At 38.1% G+C, this 14,814-nt stretch overlaps 1 protein-coding gene across 1 annotated transcript in view; it reads right to left on the bottom strand.

The window, feature by feature from the left end:
* LOC308390715 (protocadherin-15-like) overlaps positions 1-14,814 on the bottom strand; it is a 240,722-nt gene that overhangs the window by 50,158 nt on the left and 175,750 nt on the right. Inside the window, exons 27-29 of the mRNA XM_080872975.1 lie at positions 5,183-5,292; positions 4,827-4,967; positions 1,495-1,622 (exon numbers count right to left, since the gene is read on the bottom strand). Coding sequence (XP_080729101.1) covers positions 1,495-1,622; positions 4,827-4,967; positions 5,183-5,292 — 379 coding nt within the window. The remainder of the gene's footprint in view (positions 1-1,494; positions 1,623-4,826; positions 4,968-5,182; positions 5,293-14,814) is intronic.

The following is a 14,814-nucleotide window of genomic DNA, read 5'->3' as shown; positions in this document are numbered from 1 at the left end:
TAGCTACATTCAGCTGGGTTTACCACATCACATAGTTCTGCATGTATGATTTAGCAGTTTTACACAACCCCAAAGGGGATTTATGTCTCCAGCTGGAAGTGAACCAGTGATTTTATTTTGCCAAGCAAATATGTAAACCACCACACTACGGAGGCAGAAGTGCATCTGGAAAAACATTTTTAACGGGCAAAAAGTGAAATTAATGAATTTAGAAAAAAATAATGGAGATGACTGAGCTTGATTGCTGATGTAGTCTAATCAATATTTGAATTATGGCATCCTCTGAGGGACAAAATAACACATCAACTCCTCCATGTGCAAATTGTAAACCCTAAAGGCAGAAACGTCCTGCATGTAGCAACACACAGACAAAAAAACCCATTTTGTCTGAAGAAGACGATTTGCATGCTTCAGACAGATGAGATAGGATTATTCATAATTAAGATTGGAAAAGCACATTTCTCAAAGTTACTCTGAAGCTTTTGTCTCACTCCCTTTTTCATTTTGATGCTACCATGTGTACAGCTAGCATCCCTGTCCATCTTTCTAGTCACTCCCTGCTGTTATCTATTCATCCATCATAGATCATGTATGTCTTCCCTGCTTTTTTTCAGTCCAGTCAGTTTGTCTCTCAGCAGGGTGTCAGCTCTTCTTATCTAACCATCAATCCTTTCTCCTCCTTTAACCTTTAGATATATTGCCTCACTCTGTGGCAATTGAGCCTGCAACCAGTTTTTCTCTCTCAGTTTATTTAAATTGTTTAAAAAGCTGGTTCCTGTAATCCAGCTTCAACCAAACATAGTTCTAACCCATACAAAACCCATATGTAAGCCCCAAACCTCAGGTGTTTGAAGCAGAGGAATAGCAAATTGAGACACTCGGTTCATTAGTGAGAAAAGCACATCGTCTGAACTTGTGAAACATGCTCTCCTGATGCTCTCATCGTTCCTGTCACTCTTGCTGGAATGATCTAATGAAGGAGGAATATCTAAGAATGATCTTAAAAACAGTAATGAAATATTAAAGCGCATACTTTTCTGCCAGGGACCCTGACTGGGTCTCTTGTGGCATCCAGGCTCATTAAAACATATTGCAATTTCTAAGATAGAGGCTGAAAGAGATAGGCTCCGTGACCCATTTAGGGTCCTGAAAGGCATTTTAATAATACGCTCAAGTTGTTTACAGTTACATGAATCTTTGTAGCAGTCAGGTATACCAAAGGGAAACAGAGAGATTTCTCAATCAACAGAGAAAGAAAAAACATACCTATCAATCATGATTTTTGTAATACTTGAATAATTTTAAAACAAGAAAAAAAATCTATTTCCAAACAAGCACTGTGTAAGCAGTACCTTACAATATAGTAAAATCCATACTACAAGCCTACAAAGTACATAAATCGGGGTCTTGTTTTAAGCCTCTACTGTAATTAGCAATTTGAACTGTGTGTTTTATGCTATTTGTGTTAATAGGCATATCTTTGTGTAGTTGTACCTGTACTTGCAAGACTGAGGTGAAGGTTTTGGAGTCTTCTGCAACTCCTCCAATGTAGAGAGGTCTAGTGAATTCTGGCGCATGGTCATTTTCATCCTGGACATCAATCACCACTTTAGCTGTGTTAGCTAGAAAACAGAAACACAAAATACACATTGTGATACACTTTTCCATAAAGGAGTGCTTTTGTGAAACACATACAAGGACAAGCACAAGCTTGACTGGCTGCAGTGCTGTAGCACCAGTAATTTCATCCTTCAGGTTCACGTCAGCAGATTGTTAATCGAGCTAGCTAGAGTTAGCCGATAGCTAAAATAATAGCAATGGCCTAAAATACTATGGTCAAGGTTCAAAATGGAGCTTCACAAACCAAAAGGAGACATCCCAGTGAGTACATCATATTTTATATAGAGTCTATGCCTGTGTCGCATAACAGATATGTTTCAGGTTGTGGAACATTAATCAGATTTACTCTGATCCATGTTATGAGTTCAAGACATCCCTTTTAGATTTGATCACTTTCTTTTTGGCCCTGTAAAACTTGAATCATAAAATAACTGCCAGAAAATTGTAATTTTTTAAGTATTTATTGAAACTTCAGACTATTTCAATTTGCATATATCTGTTTTAATTTGTATCATTTTTGCTACATTTGGCATTTTTTGTCCAATTTATTGCTTACAAATGTATTGTTTCAGTGTTATTAGGTGTTTCAAATTGATTTGAAAGTTTGATTTTTGTGGTTTACGTTCATATTATCATATCCGCTCATTGGCCATAGCTTCTAAAAGAATGCCACTTGATTTAGATTTATGTTAAAAGCACATTGCGTACTCCTAGGAAGTGCATATGTACAGTATAGGCAAGTTGGTGTATCCAAAACTTGTCTGACAATGAATAAGAGTTTAAAATTTACAGCTAGAGTTACAACTTATTGCCACCATTAGCAAAGGTGAAAAAAAACCTCTCCCAACCAACCAACCCCCCCAAAAAACACCAAAAACAAAAGAAAAGCTCCGAGTTAAAGTAACTAATCACAAGCATTTCCCTTCATCAACAGCTATGATTAATTCGGCTACAATTAAAAGCTTCGAATGAAAAATCTGATTAAAAGAATCTCCTCATCTCTTTCATCAGTACTCTGATGGTGGGCTCTCATCAGATTTCATTAAAAAACTTTGGTATTGCAAACCATCCCAAACATCTATGCTTCCATTTTGATTCAAATGTCCCTAAAAAGTCATTGGCGTGCTGTGGTATGTGCTGTGGTACCGAGACTGTTCAATGAATGTTCTATGTATTGCATTGAGAAGCTGGAAAACAAACTGCATTTTCAGGGCATTCAAAGGATTTCAAAACATGGGTTAGTTAAGTGAACAATGACTAAAGGACTTCAAGTTCATCATCTGAAAGTATGTAGTGAGATATTTAAGACACTTCTCAATGTGGAGTATGCAAGTAATGGAGCAATAACATTGACCTGAAGGATCTGATCTGATTTTTGAGACATGTGTCAAGAAATCTCAACCCTTAATGATAACTGACCGCATCAGAGACATCTTGGCCTTTCCAAGGCAACTGTCTTCACAAGCAATGTCTTTGCCAAGATTACAAACCAGATTTTGCATCAATAATTCATGTTTTAGTACTGAAAACACACACACAGAAAAAGCTGCTTTAAATGTCTTACATATCCTTTAAATATTCAGTATAAGCTACTGTGTTTTGTATTTGTTAATTGTACCTCAGAATGACTCACATTCAGTCTTTATCTGGCCATGAACAAGAAATTCAGAATCACACCCACGGAAAACTGCATCATAATAAATCAACCCGAGGGTTAAAAGGTGAATCATGTCAGAAAGACAGCACAAACCCAGGATTGTGAACTTTTGTTTACTTCAATACAGACAAAAGAAGAAAAAAAATTCCCTTAATAAACTTGCACTGCTGACAGGATAAAGCAAACAATATTCAGCTTATCTTTAACAGGCATCCTTAAAACACAAGCGCAAAACATATAGTTTCAAGCCATATCTTCACTTGAATTAAGAAGCAGGATTAACATATTGTTGAAATCTCCTATTGATTTGTTTCCTGATTAAAATGCGCACCAAGAAGAACTGAAGGAGTTCTGCTAATGACTACAATGACTTGTAGCTTTAATCCCAGCAGAATTCTTCAATTCAAATCGTTTAAATGAAACAAGAACAGCATGTGGTAAACACTATAATTAAGGAAGAGAGACCTTGGTAGCTGAACATCAATTAAGAAGAATGCAGATATGTTTTCAAAGCAAAAACACCAGCAGGCAGATGGAAATTGCAGAAACAAGAGGCAGAAACAATTAAAGAGGGGAAGGAAAGCCACAATTTCAGTTTTAGTCAACACTTGATCTCACATGCAATTGTGGCAACAAAAAAAGTAAAAAGAAAGACTTGAAAACTTAGATTACAGCTGGTTTACCACTGAACTGACCTGCACAGATCACTGAGTACCAATGCTTGGGACAGACTGGAAAAGGTTACAGCTTTACAGATATGATCTTCAATCTTCCAACCCGCTTGCCAGCTTATTTTCCCACTTTGATCATAGCAAACACTCTTTGACATTTGAGAAATAAATTCTAGGCAGTTATATAATTGCACATGTGCCGAGACCTCTAGTGAGAGGCAATGAGACACACATCTAGCTTTTTTTTAAAAAAAATCAACATCAACAGTGAGGGCAACAAACTGGCAAAACCTGCAGCTTTGATAGAAATCTAAGCGAGAAGAAAAAGTTGCTTTAAAGGCAACACTAACTGACAAGGTAGAGTATAATAAAAAGTAGAGCTTTGTAGAGCGTGTGCAAGGTGAAAGTTTTAACACATGCACTGCAGCTCTGAACGTGTTGTGACATTTCCCTCATGAAGATGCATATGATAATGCAAATGTTGAACCGGTCAGAAAATAATGTTTAACCTGTCAGAGCTCAGGACAAAGTATGTGTGATGTCAGATGTCAGTTTGAGAATACTAAATCTTCCCTCCTAGACATTCCACGGTAATCTGTGAGTGATGTTATTGTAAGGTGGAAGCATTTAGGAACCACAACAACTCATTCATGACGTTTGCTGAGCTATGCAGAAGTTACCAGTGCTCTGCTCACTGTGAACAAGCAGATGTCCAAAACTCCTCTAGCGTTAACATCAGCAGAAAACTGTGCACCAGGAGCTTCATTGGATGGCATTTCATAGCTGACCAGCTCATGTAGGTGGCCCGGTGCTTTTTTCCATATAGTGCACCAGTATATTAAAAAAGGTCATGAGGTGTCCTGTCATCAGGCACTTACTTTTTGAGGGAGCTCGCAGGTTTGAAGACACCACTCTCATGGAGTCCGCCTCTACCTTCAAAACATAGCTGGCATTGGTCTCATAGTCCAGGGGCTTGGCAGTGTAAATGACTCCTGTTGTTTCATTTAAAGCAAACACACCTGGGTAGAACAAGACAGAACAATTAAGAAAGATAGAAGGGTGGCATATAGTTCCATAATGTTCAGTTAGTGAGTGGGATGCCGACAGCTAGTGAGTAGCGTTTTATAGGATGAAGTGGAAGTCATATAATGTCTCCTGAGCATACAGTGATAGATTTTGAGCTCCACAACCGAACACAGGAAAACTCTGTATAACCAGCTCTAAGTTTACTCACCACCCTCGTTGCCTTCGATGATGGAGTACACGATAGTTTGATTGACAGCAGATGCTAAGATGACTCCCACTGGGGTTCCAACAGCAGCCTCCTCGCTGACTGGCAGAAACCTGGCAATGGATCAGTCAATCAATACAAACTGATGAGAAAATGAAATATGTATGTGTACACTGTGGGCCAACCTTTTCTCAAAGGGTAATCACATTTTGGCAAGTTCAGTAGACATGAGAGTTGAATCTGTAAACTTCCAAGATATTCTTTTTTTCCTTCCTTCATGCTTACAGTTATATGATCCTTCAAACCCCAGAGACAAAGTCTATAAGTAGTGTTTACATTTTTAAAAAACTGGATTGTATAACAAATGCGTAAGAAGTTGCTCTTCGAAACTGCACTTAGAGATAAAGCAAGACGTGGCTGCTGAACAACAGCTTTTTTTAAAAATGCATTTAATAAACAAACTCACTTAATCTTTGACAACACTCCTGTTTATATTCCTCAGTACAGTAATGTCAGACACCATAGATCAGTGCATTGCTGTTCTCCAGCCATATGTCAGTTATTGTTAGGATGCCTGGGTCGTTGACCCAGGGTTTTTGAGTTTATTATATTATTTATAATTTCTAGTCTTTGGGTTTTTGTTAGAGTTATGTCTTATGGTTTGTCTCTGTGTAATCCTTAGTTGCTGTCTTCCCTGTCCGCTATATCCCCGTGTCCAGTCAGTGTCTGTGTCTGCCCTGGTCCCACGTCTCTGTTCCCTCTGTTGTAGTGCCTGCATGTGAGTCTGTGTCTTTGTTCAGTCTGTGTTATGTGTTTCCTGTTTTACTTTGAAGGTCTCTGTCTTATCTCAGTGTGTTCAGTTTACGCTTCCTTGTCTCGTCAGTTCTGATTTGCCCAGCTGTGTTTCCCTCCTGTTGTCCATTCACTGATTGCTCCCTCTATGTATTTAAGCCCTGTGTTTCAGTTTGTCATTGTCGTGATCTACCCTTATCTTGCTGTGTGTTCTGTGTAAGGTTATTTTGTAGTCTTAGTTTTGTTACCCTTTTTGAGTTCAGCATTAAAGCTGTTTTGAGTTCAAGTTTTGTCTTCGGAGTCTGCATTTTGGGTCCTTTTCCTGCCTGCACACAGCCGTCACATAACAGTTATAGGATGCCAATGACAGTGTGACAAAACACAGCAGTCAAAACAGCCTCTGCTCTCACTGATAACATGAGTTGCACACAAAGAATAAAGTCAGTAAGGACGTTCTTTAAGCATCTATGTGTTTTTTGTAAAGTCCGATGTTCAACTGAGAACAAATAATAAAATATGCAAACTAACTGAATGGCATTTGTTCAGGCATCCTACTAAATACAGCTGAATCAGCAACCAGCAGAACAGCTTATGGATCAGCTGTTACCCTTTTATAAATCCTAATAGCAAATCAACAGGCTGCTCCATGTAAGTCGCTTTAGCCTTGCAGATGCAAAGCTGCTTTGCAACCCACCTCGCCTCCTTTTCATGCCATGTCTGATCTAATCAGTGCCATGTTTTTGTCAGTGCATTCTCTAATGTGGGATGTTGCTGCTTCTCTCATTGGCTTAACATTCAGTTGGACAGGTGGGCAGATCCAAAAATACAGTCAAAGAGCCAAATGTGACAGAAAAAAACCCAGAGCATCAATGGCATAGCAGCTCATCTGATTTATCACAGTTCACAGGTTATTGGCCGTAAAACGACTAATATGATCTTGACCTTGATCACTGTGTGTAATATTTACTAAAAACGCTGCAGGAGGAGTGATGATTCTTGTGATTTGTGGACAAGCTCATTGACCCATTGGCTAATCATCTTTAAACTTCTGCTGAATTTAAATAAAGGGTTTAATTCCTGTTTAACCAATTAACTCGTAACTAATAACAACACAGTTAATTCCCATCATTTAAAACAGAGAAAATCCTCCATTTCAGAAGCTGGAGCCTGCACATCCATCATATTTGTGCCTAACACATTAAAAATATGTGATTATTAAAATAAATCAGTCTGTAGTTATTTTCTGCTGATATACCTATGGACTAAATAACAAATTAGTAGATGATCAATCCCACCTTAATTAGTGATATAAACCATATGTGACATATGTTAATGGGCTTTGGTCGTTTGACGAAGGCTTACATGATGTTTGGATGAAACTTGCTCTGATACAGCACATTTGGAACAACTTGTCTGACAGGTCCCATTAGTGGCCTGAGCCAAGCGCTGAAATTAAACCATCAATAGGTTTTCAAAGGGAACCCATGCGTGGTCTTGTTTTTGTCCACCTGCCTCTTATTGTGTGTGGTGCAGTTTTCCCTACTTACAACCCTGACAGATTTTCTAAGAATCTGGCAAATCTCAAATTTCCAGCAGGCTTCGCTCCATTAAATAAACCCAGTCCAGTCATTAGGCCAACCGTCACAGCTGGCTAAACATTATAACATGGGCTACCAACTGGCTAAGCTATCAAGCCATCACTATGTGATAAATGGGACTGCTGGAGAGTGTGAGAGAGTGCGTGCTGAATGTGTTTGTATGAATTTTAACTTCCAGTCCAGTCAATTGCTTCTCTAACCACCTGTTCTATCCAAACACTCTTGCAGGTAATGGTATAGTAAACCTGAAGCTAATCAAATGAATACAGACTCAAATAGGGACCTGTTACTGCTAGGAAAAGGAAAATAAAAACACAAGCTACTAGCGATATCTCTTTTCTATTCATTCTACTATTTCATTGCAAGGTATGACAGTGTGACAGCGACCCATCATGCATTTGTACCAAAACCCTGAAAGCCATCATTCATTTCAGTCTATGTGAATGTAAACAAGTCAAAAGATCTCCTGTGAAAAAGATCTATTGTGTCTGCAGTACTGATATTGAGGCTATTTTCTTCCTTTATTACAGAGTGTACAGTAATTAAAGTGTTGACAGGAAAATAGCACAAAGAGACAAAGCTAACAAAAGGGCCTGGGCACACTCAGGAAAACTGGATGTTGCATTTTTGTCACTTGCTTCTGCAATCATATCCAAAGAGCAGATTTCACCACTTCTACAAGCATAGAATATCCATGCTCCCTTCCTTTCTCTTATCCAGTTCAGGGTCTCAGGGGTGCTGGAGCCTATCCCAGCTGTCATAGGGCAAAAGGCAGGCTACACCCCAGACAATTACCAGGTTTATCACAGAGAGACAGACAACATTTCACATTCACGGCCAATTTAGAATAGCCAGTTTACCAAACCAGCACATGCAGTCTTTTGGACTGTGGGGATAAAAAGGTGCGAGCTCCACACGGAAAGGGCCCAGCAGGAGGGTGGATTCAAACCCAAGACTTTCTTGCTGTAAAATAACAGTGCTAATCATTGCACCCCTGTTTAAAAAGATCTGTAGCATCATAGCTGATACTGGGGTTATTTTCTTCCTCCTTTAAACAATGTACCATAAGTAAAGGGTTGCTAGGAAAGAGAAGCAGCTATAATACAATATAATATAGCCTTAAATACAAATATCTTTGTGGTAAAGACGCATTTAATTGAGAAAACGGCTGAGTTTCTTCAAGCACACTGTTTCTAAGAAGAAGAAAAAAAGAGCACCAGGAATACAGCTAGCCAACAATAAAGAATAAACATGAAGTGTTTTTTTGTAGTGCAACAACTTATCAAAAGGCTTGGAATAAATGATTTCCTTCCTTTTGTTGTACTATTAAAGCCAAGAACGCCTCTGATTTTAATCATTTTAAATTTAATTTTGTAATTGCTTTGCATTCATTTACTGTGTTATCTTGGTGTAACGCTCATTTCCTTGTGATAACAAGCTAATTATTTAGTTATGACATGAAAATAAACATTTTTATTACTCTTCCAGCACTATTCCTCCTCCTCCCTTTCTCATGTCTCTATCTTTCCCATTTCTATAGTTCATCCCCACTAAAATCTCAATTCCTCACTTAGACTCACTCCATTCATGCCGTCTAGATTCCTCATCCTGCATTTTTCCCTCCACATCTCCTTCGGCCTCTCTATCTTTCCCTCAGGCTGCTGCTTCCAACCACCATCCCAGCAGACCTCAGCAACTACCAGCTATTTGTTATCCTTTCTTCCAACCCTCCATCTCCACAGTGGCTACTTGACAGGGATGAAGGAAGAAAACTGAGTGAATGCCCACACACATGCACGCATGTGCACACGCACCCATGCACATGCTCGAAACATCATGCTCTATGCGCACCTTTACATTCGCACATACACATAAAACTGCATATGCACAAAGCTCATTACCAAACCTATGACACACCCCCTCTTGCACTCTCTAATCATTGCTGTTCTGACTGCTGCAAGCTGGACTGATACTGATAACAACAGAAACACACACACACACACCTAAACTATATTTGCGGATATACTGTATTGACTGTCATTCATTCCCTAAAAGCTTACTACATGTGCAAAGTCATCAGAATTTCAAAAAAAACCTTTAACTTTAAAACTAGCTCTAAAAAAAGCACACATACCTACCCAAAGTACACATTCTGAATAAATACAGTTTGCAGGACATAGTCTTAAGAGAGTTTTAACAGTGTGAAAGGACAGACAGGATAATGGGGAAAGTGATAGATGCTGGCGATGATACCCTCCCTCCTTGTAGGTCTTTTTCTCAAAGCCACAGTCATCCATTTGTCCCACTTATTGTTTTTTTCCTCAGGTATTATCTCGTCTATTTCAGCTCCTGTTTCTTTATGATGCATCATTTGGCCCTTCTTGTCATTATTCTTCCATCCCTCCCCACACTGCTCCCTTTCATTTCTCTATTTCTCTACAGCAATTCTGGTCTGGTCCTTTTCTGCTGTGTCCAGTACCGGGCATTTCTTTGGCTCCGTTTTGCTTTGGCAACATCACTGCACAAAAGATTTTTTGTTGTTGTTGTTTTTAAATCTCAGATGAAAGTCATGTTTGATCTGATGCTTTACAATGCGTGGGAGGGCACTCCTGGTTGCACGCTGACAGATCAATATGGGCTGTTTTGCAGCAATGTTTCAGATTCATTCATCATCAGTTAATTAGTCAAAATATGTAAAAATATTGCTTCAATTAAACAACATCATTACAGTTTCATTACAAATCCTTTGAGAGCATCTGCTATATCAGTTGGTAGATAGATGAAGTGTTCAAACTGAAAGGCAGCCCAATACACAAACATGCAGGAAAAGCCATCTGATTGTTCAGGCAACTAGCCAGACACTGTAACCCCCTTAAAACTGAATATCCGAATGGAACAAGAAGTTTGTTAAAGTGAAAATTGGTGGTGAGCGGGTGGGAATTGATTCTGCAGAATGTTTTGGCTATTAAAGCACCAGCCTATACAACTTGTCAAGCAATCACATCCAAAAGCTAAATCATTAAACCACCATCCAAATGGCCACATTGTAAGGCTAGACAAAGTAAGTGGATCAAGAAACAGTGTCATGGTTGTGGCTGAGAGTCTGCCAGCTAATGGACATGATTGTCAGCTACTTTATCAAGTAAGGTGGATACAATATCACAGGGTCCTATGCTAGCAATTTCTATGAACTTTCTTTGGTAAATGATCCCATTTATTTTGATGCATTCGTACATTTCAAATAAAGGTTGATTCTCTTTACACCCTCTACGGCTCTCTTGCCATCTACATGGGTCCATTCACATCCAGCACAGGCAGTCAGATTTCCAATAAGATGAGCCCAGTTTGCTTTCTGGTAAGCATCAGCCTGGACTGCTGCAGTGCTGTAACGGTGGATAAAAATGACAAATTGCTGTTCACTCCTGCTGGTTCCAAATCTCTCAGTTTATCATCCTGCTTTTTCAGTAGGTCTCTAATTAGCTGCAGGATTTTCATTAGGAGGCTGTAGAGTGAGGTAATAACCTTCAAAGGTTGGTTAGAGTTCTCTAGCTGTAGCTGGAAGTTTTAAGTTTTTAGTTAACATACCCTTGCTGTAATAAGAGCTTGTTGTGACATGATGGTTGAAAGTGCGGCTTTCTGATGAAGAAGTGGGGAGTTACAAAATCAGATACGTGAAAATTAGATTTTGAAACTGTTGCTTTTGGTCTGTTTAGAATGTGACATTAGAGCAGCACGCTGCAGTTAAAATATTGTGATGGTGAGCCAATATTGGTGATTTTATTACAGTTGCCGGGGCATGTAACTAATCTATTTTTTCTCTGTTTCTCATTTCTGCTCCGCACTGTCGGAATAATCAAAACTCATTTTCTGTACCCCCTGGCATTCTCCTGTCTCTAATCCCAAATCTCTCTCTTCTACCTCTCTCCATTCTGTTGTACTAGTCCACATGGAGCCGCTCCCTTTTCGTCACTCCTCCTTCCTGTCAATCACCCTCCCTTTTTTTTTTGCAGCAGTCTTTCCGACTCTAAAAGTGATTTTCTCTTTTTTGTATTCTGTCAGCAAGCGTCTTGGCATATTTTCCCCTTTTTACAGGCCTCTTCTCACCTTTTACTTTACAGTTTTGACACAATTGTCAACTCAAAGTCAAACGGCTTAATACATCTCAAGCAGTCTGAACTTGAGCGACGCAACATTCAAGTACCAATACATAAAACATGTGAAATTTCATCAGACGGATGGTTATATTGATTCATATAAACATGCAATAAAAGCAACAAAGGATGAAAAAGAATGAGAGAGTGAAAGAAAACCAAGAAGGGGGATAACAAAAATATATGTCCATGCCTTTGTGCAGTTTGTCTGGGAGGAGAAACTTCATCTAACCTCACTTCTATAAGCATGCAAGCTCACAATCTAAGCATCCTATTCTTGCAGGAAAATTGTATTTTAAGCCATTGAATCTAATGAATTACAAAAACCTTGGCTTATACTACTTTTAAATTCATTGTTACTGCATGGCATAATAGACTCCTTGTATTGACATCCTGATATATTCTTTTTTATAACTGAACATGAAAAAGTATGTCTTGGGTCAAACTATAAATATTTGAGGGCATGTGCATGAGCATACACAGGATTGCATTTACATAGTGTTGTTCAAAAGATAATTTTACTGCATTTGTTTTCTTGGCAGTTCAGCCAGAGGCAACGAGTACAACAGGTTTCCAACAGATCCGGCGTTCCTATAATGTTTTTTCTAACAACTCTGTGCATCAAACCAGGTGTTAATGATTTTGCTTAAACCTAACTTAAAAAAAGACATGTTCATATTAGCCGTTGTATCGTATAATATAAGATATGGAGGCTTGCTTTCAATACAGAATTAAAAGATAAAGTTCAAACAAGAAGGTATTGCAGTGGGCTGGAATGATCCAGGATGGCATTGCAGTAACTTGTGTAATGATCAAATAAGTAATTCAATCTGATTTTTATACAAAATACTCTCAAGCAAATAAAATTTGAATGTGCTCCAATGTGACGGTCCTTCCAGCTGACATCGTAGAGAACGTGATGGACACCCCCCTGCGTTCATGCACGCAGATGTCCATAAAGTTGCAATAGAAGTGCTTTAGTATGCAATGTTTTTCAAAGGCATCCTTCAAACAATACAAATATGAATTGTTTTGGTGCAATTCAGGCATATTTGCTCACTGAAGATACAGTTGCTCTGAGTCTATTTCGCACAGTTAATAACTATTCTGGAACTCTCTCCCTCTAAATTTGAGATCTGTGGACTAAGTGGTCACTTTTTAAGAAACAACTAAAAACCCATCTTTTTAGACTTACATTTAGTTAACTTGCATTTAATCTTTTTTTTTTTTTGGCTTAATTTGTTGTGAAGTACTTTGTGATCATTGTCTCAAAGCGTGCTATATAAATAACAATAACATTTTACTTGCTTACTTACTTATTTAAATAATTGTCCAGACTGCCAAGTAATAGGTCTTATTTCTAAGGAATGTAGTTCGCTAAATCCACAGATAACGCAGCAGGACAAGTCAGCAGAACTTATGCGTATCCCACTTTAACCTCATACCATGCACGTTTTCAGAAGTGCTGTCGTATACCTATTATTCTGATCTAGTGTTATCCTTTAAACTGAAATATGCAAAAACAGATAGTCTTCTTTAACTTGTGGACAACAAATTTAACAATGGTCTTTTATTACACTAATCAAGTAAATAAAACAAAATTAAGAAACAAGCAAACGTTACTGGAAAGACACAGGTTACTGTAGAACAGCGTCGACTAAAAAAAAAAAAATTATACATTTCCCCCTCGGTCTCTTAAAAATGCCAGACGAGCCTCAGAAATGCAATTACGTAGTTTAATAGAAAAAAAAACCACATCTTTTTTTGGCATAGCACACTTAAAAAGGAGCATTGGTTATATATTTTAAATGTCACAGTATGTTTTTTTCAACTGTACTGCACTTCAGATTCTAATAGAAATTAAATTAAACAAAGGATAATGCAGTGAGTTTAAAACAAAATGAGTTTTTATGTCTATGTCTGTGATTTTACAATTTGAAGATTATTAATTAAGCAATGTGTCACTTTAATTTCTTTATCACATATTGACCTCGACCTCTACAATGCCATTAGTTCGCTCTTGGGATAAGTGAACTTTTGTGCTGAGTGTAATAAAAGTCCCACAATCCTCATATATCTCATGGGGAGGAGATGATATTACTATGACCTTAGCCTCTGACCTTAAACCACAATAATTTAATCAAATCATCTATGAATCTGAGTAAATGTTTGTCTGAATTTGAACATATTAGTTAAAGTGAACTATCAGGCTATGAGAATCAGGCATGAAGACACAGCTGGTGTGTAGGTTTATAAAATGAAAAATAAAATTACTGAAATATCGAACAATAATGTTGAAAAAGACATACTTAAAAGAGCTATGAGAGCTAATTAAGAAAAAAGGAGAAATAGACTAGTGTGGCGTTATACTGCAATGAGTCAAAAAGAACTGCGTATAGAGGTATGTTTCTCACACTTTGTTCAAGCCTTAAGCCTTGAGAATTGAGAGAATATCTTTACTTGACCAAACACGCATGCATTTTCCAACGGATTCGATCCTGGCTGATGAAATTACTAATTTAAAAGCTATCTCCTCAAAGAAGAAGCTGTCTTCTCAAATCTTTTGGCCATCTTTTCTGTCTCTAGTGATTTCCAGAGTAATACTGTATGTGACATCAGCTGCTAAATGGCAGAAGGAGATAAATTTGAATCACCACTTTAACACAAGTATACGAAAATACTGAAGTGAAACTAATTTTATAATTTCGTTTTTGGCCTAATTAGAGTTTTTCTGTATGTTTTTTAATATTATATGATAATTTGATTACCTTTGTCAGTCACTCCATGGGAGACTGCCTTTCTCTACACATTATATAACTGAAACATAGCCAACAAATGCTCATAGATTTCACTCTTACAGTATTCTATCATTTATATATTGGTTCAACAGCACAACAAGAGCTTTGTGACATGGCACATTATCCTGCTGGGAGCAGCCAACAGAAGATGGGTATACTGTGGTCATAAAAGGACGGATATGGTCAGCAGCAACACTGTGGCATAGACTGTGGCACTTGGTACTAAGGGGCCCAAAGTGCACCAAAAAATATTGATGTACTGTTGATACAAGGGAGAATAGATCCATGCTTTCATG

This window comes from Rhamphochromis sp. 'chilingali' (assembly GCF_963969265.1).
Source record: "Rhamphochromis sp. 'chilingali' genome assembly, chromosome: 22".
In the NCBI taxonomy this organism is placed as follows: Eukaryota; Metazoa; Chordata; class Actinopteri; order Cichliformes; family Cichlidae; genus Rhamphochromis; species Rhamphochromis sp. 'chilingali'.
Note: the sequence above shows the minus strand (reverse complement) of the source record. Positions and strands in the feature narration are given on the sequence as shown.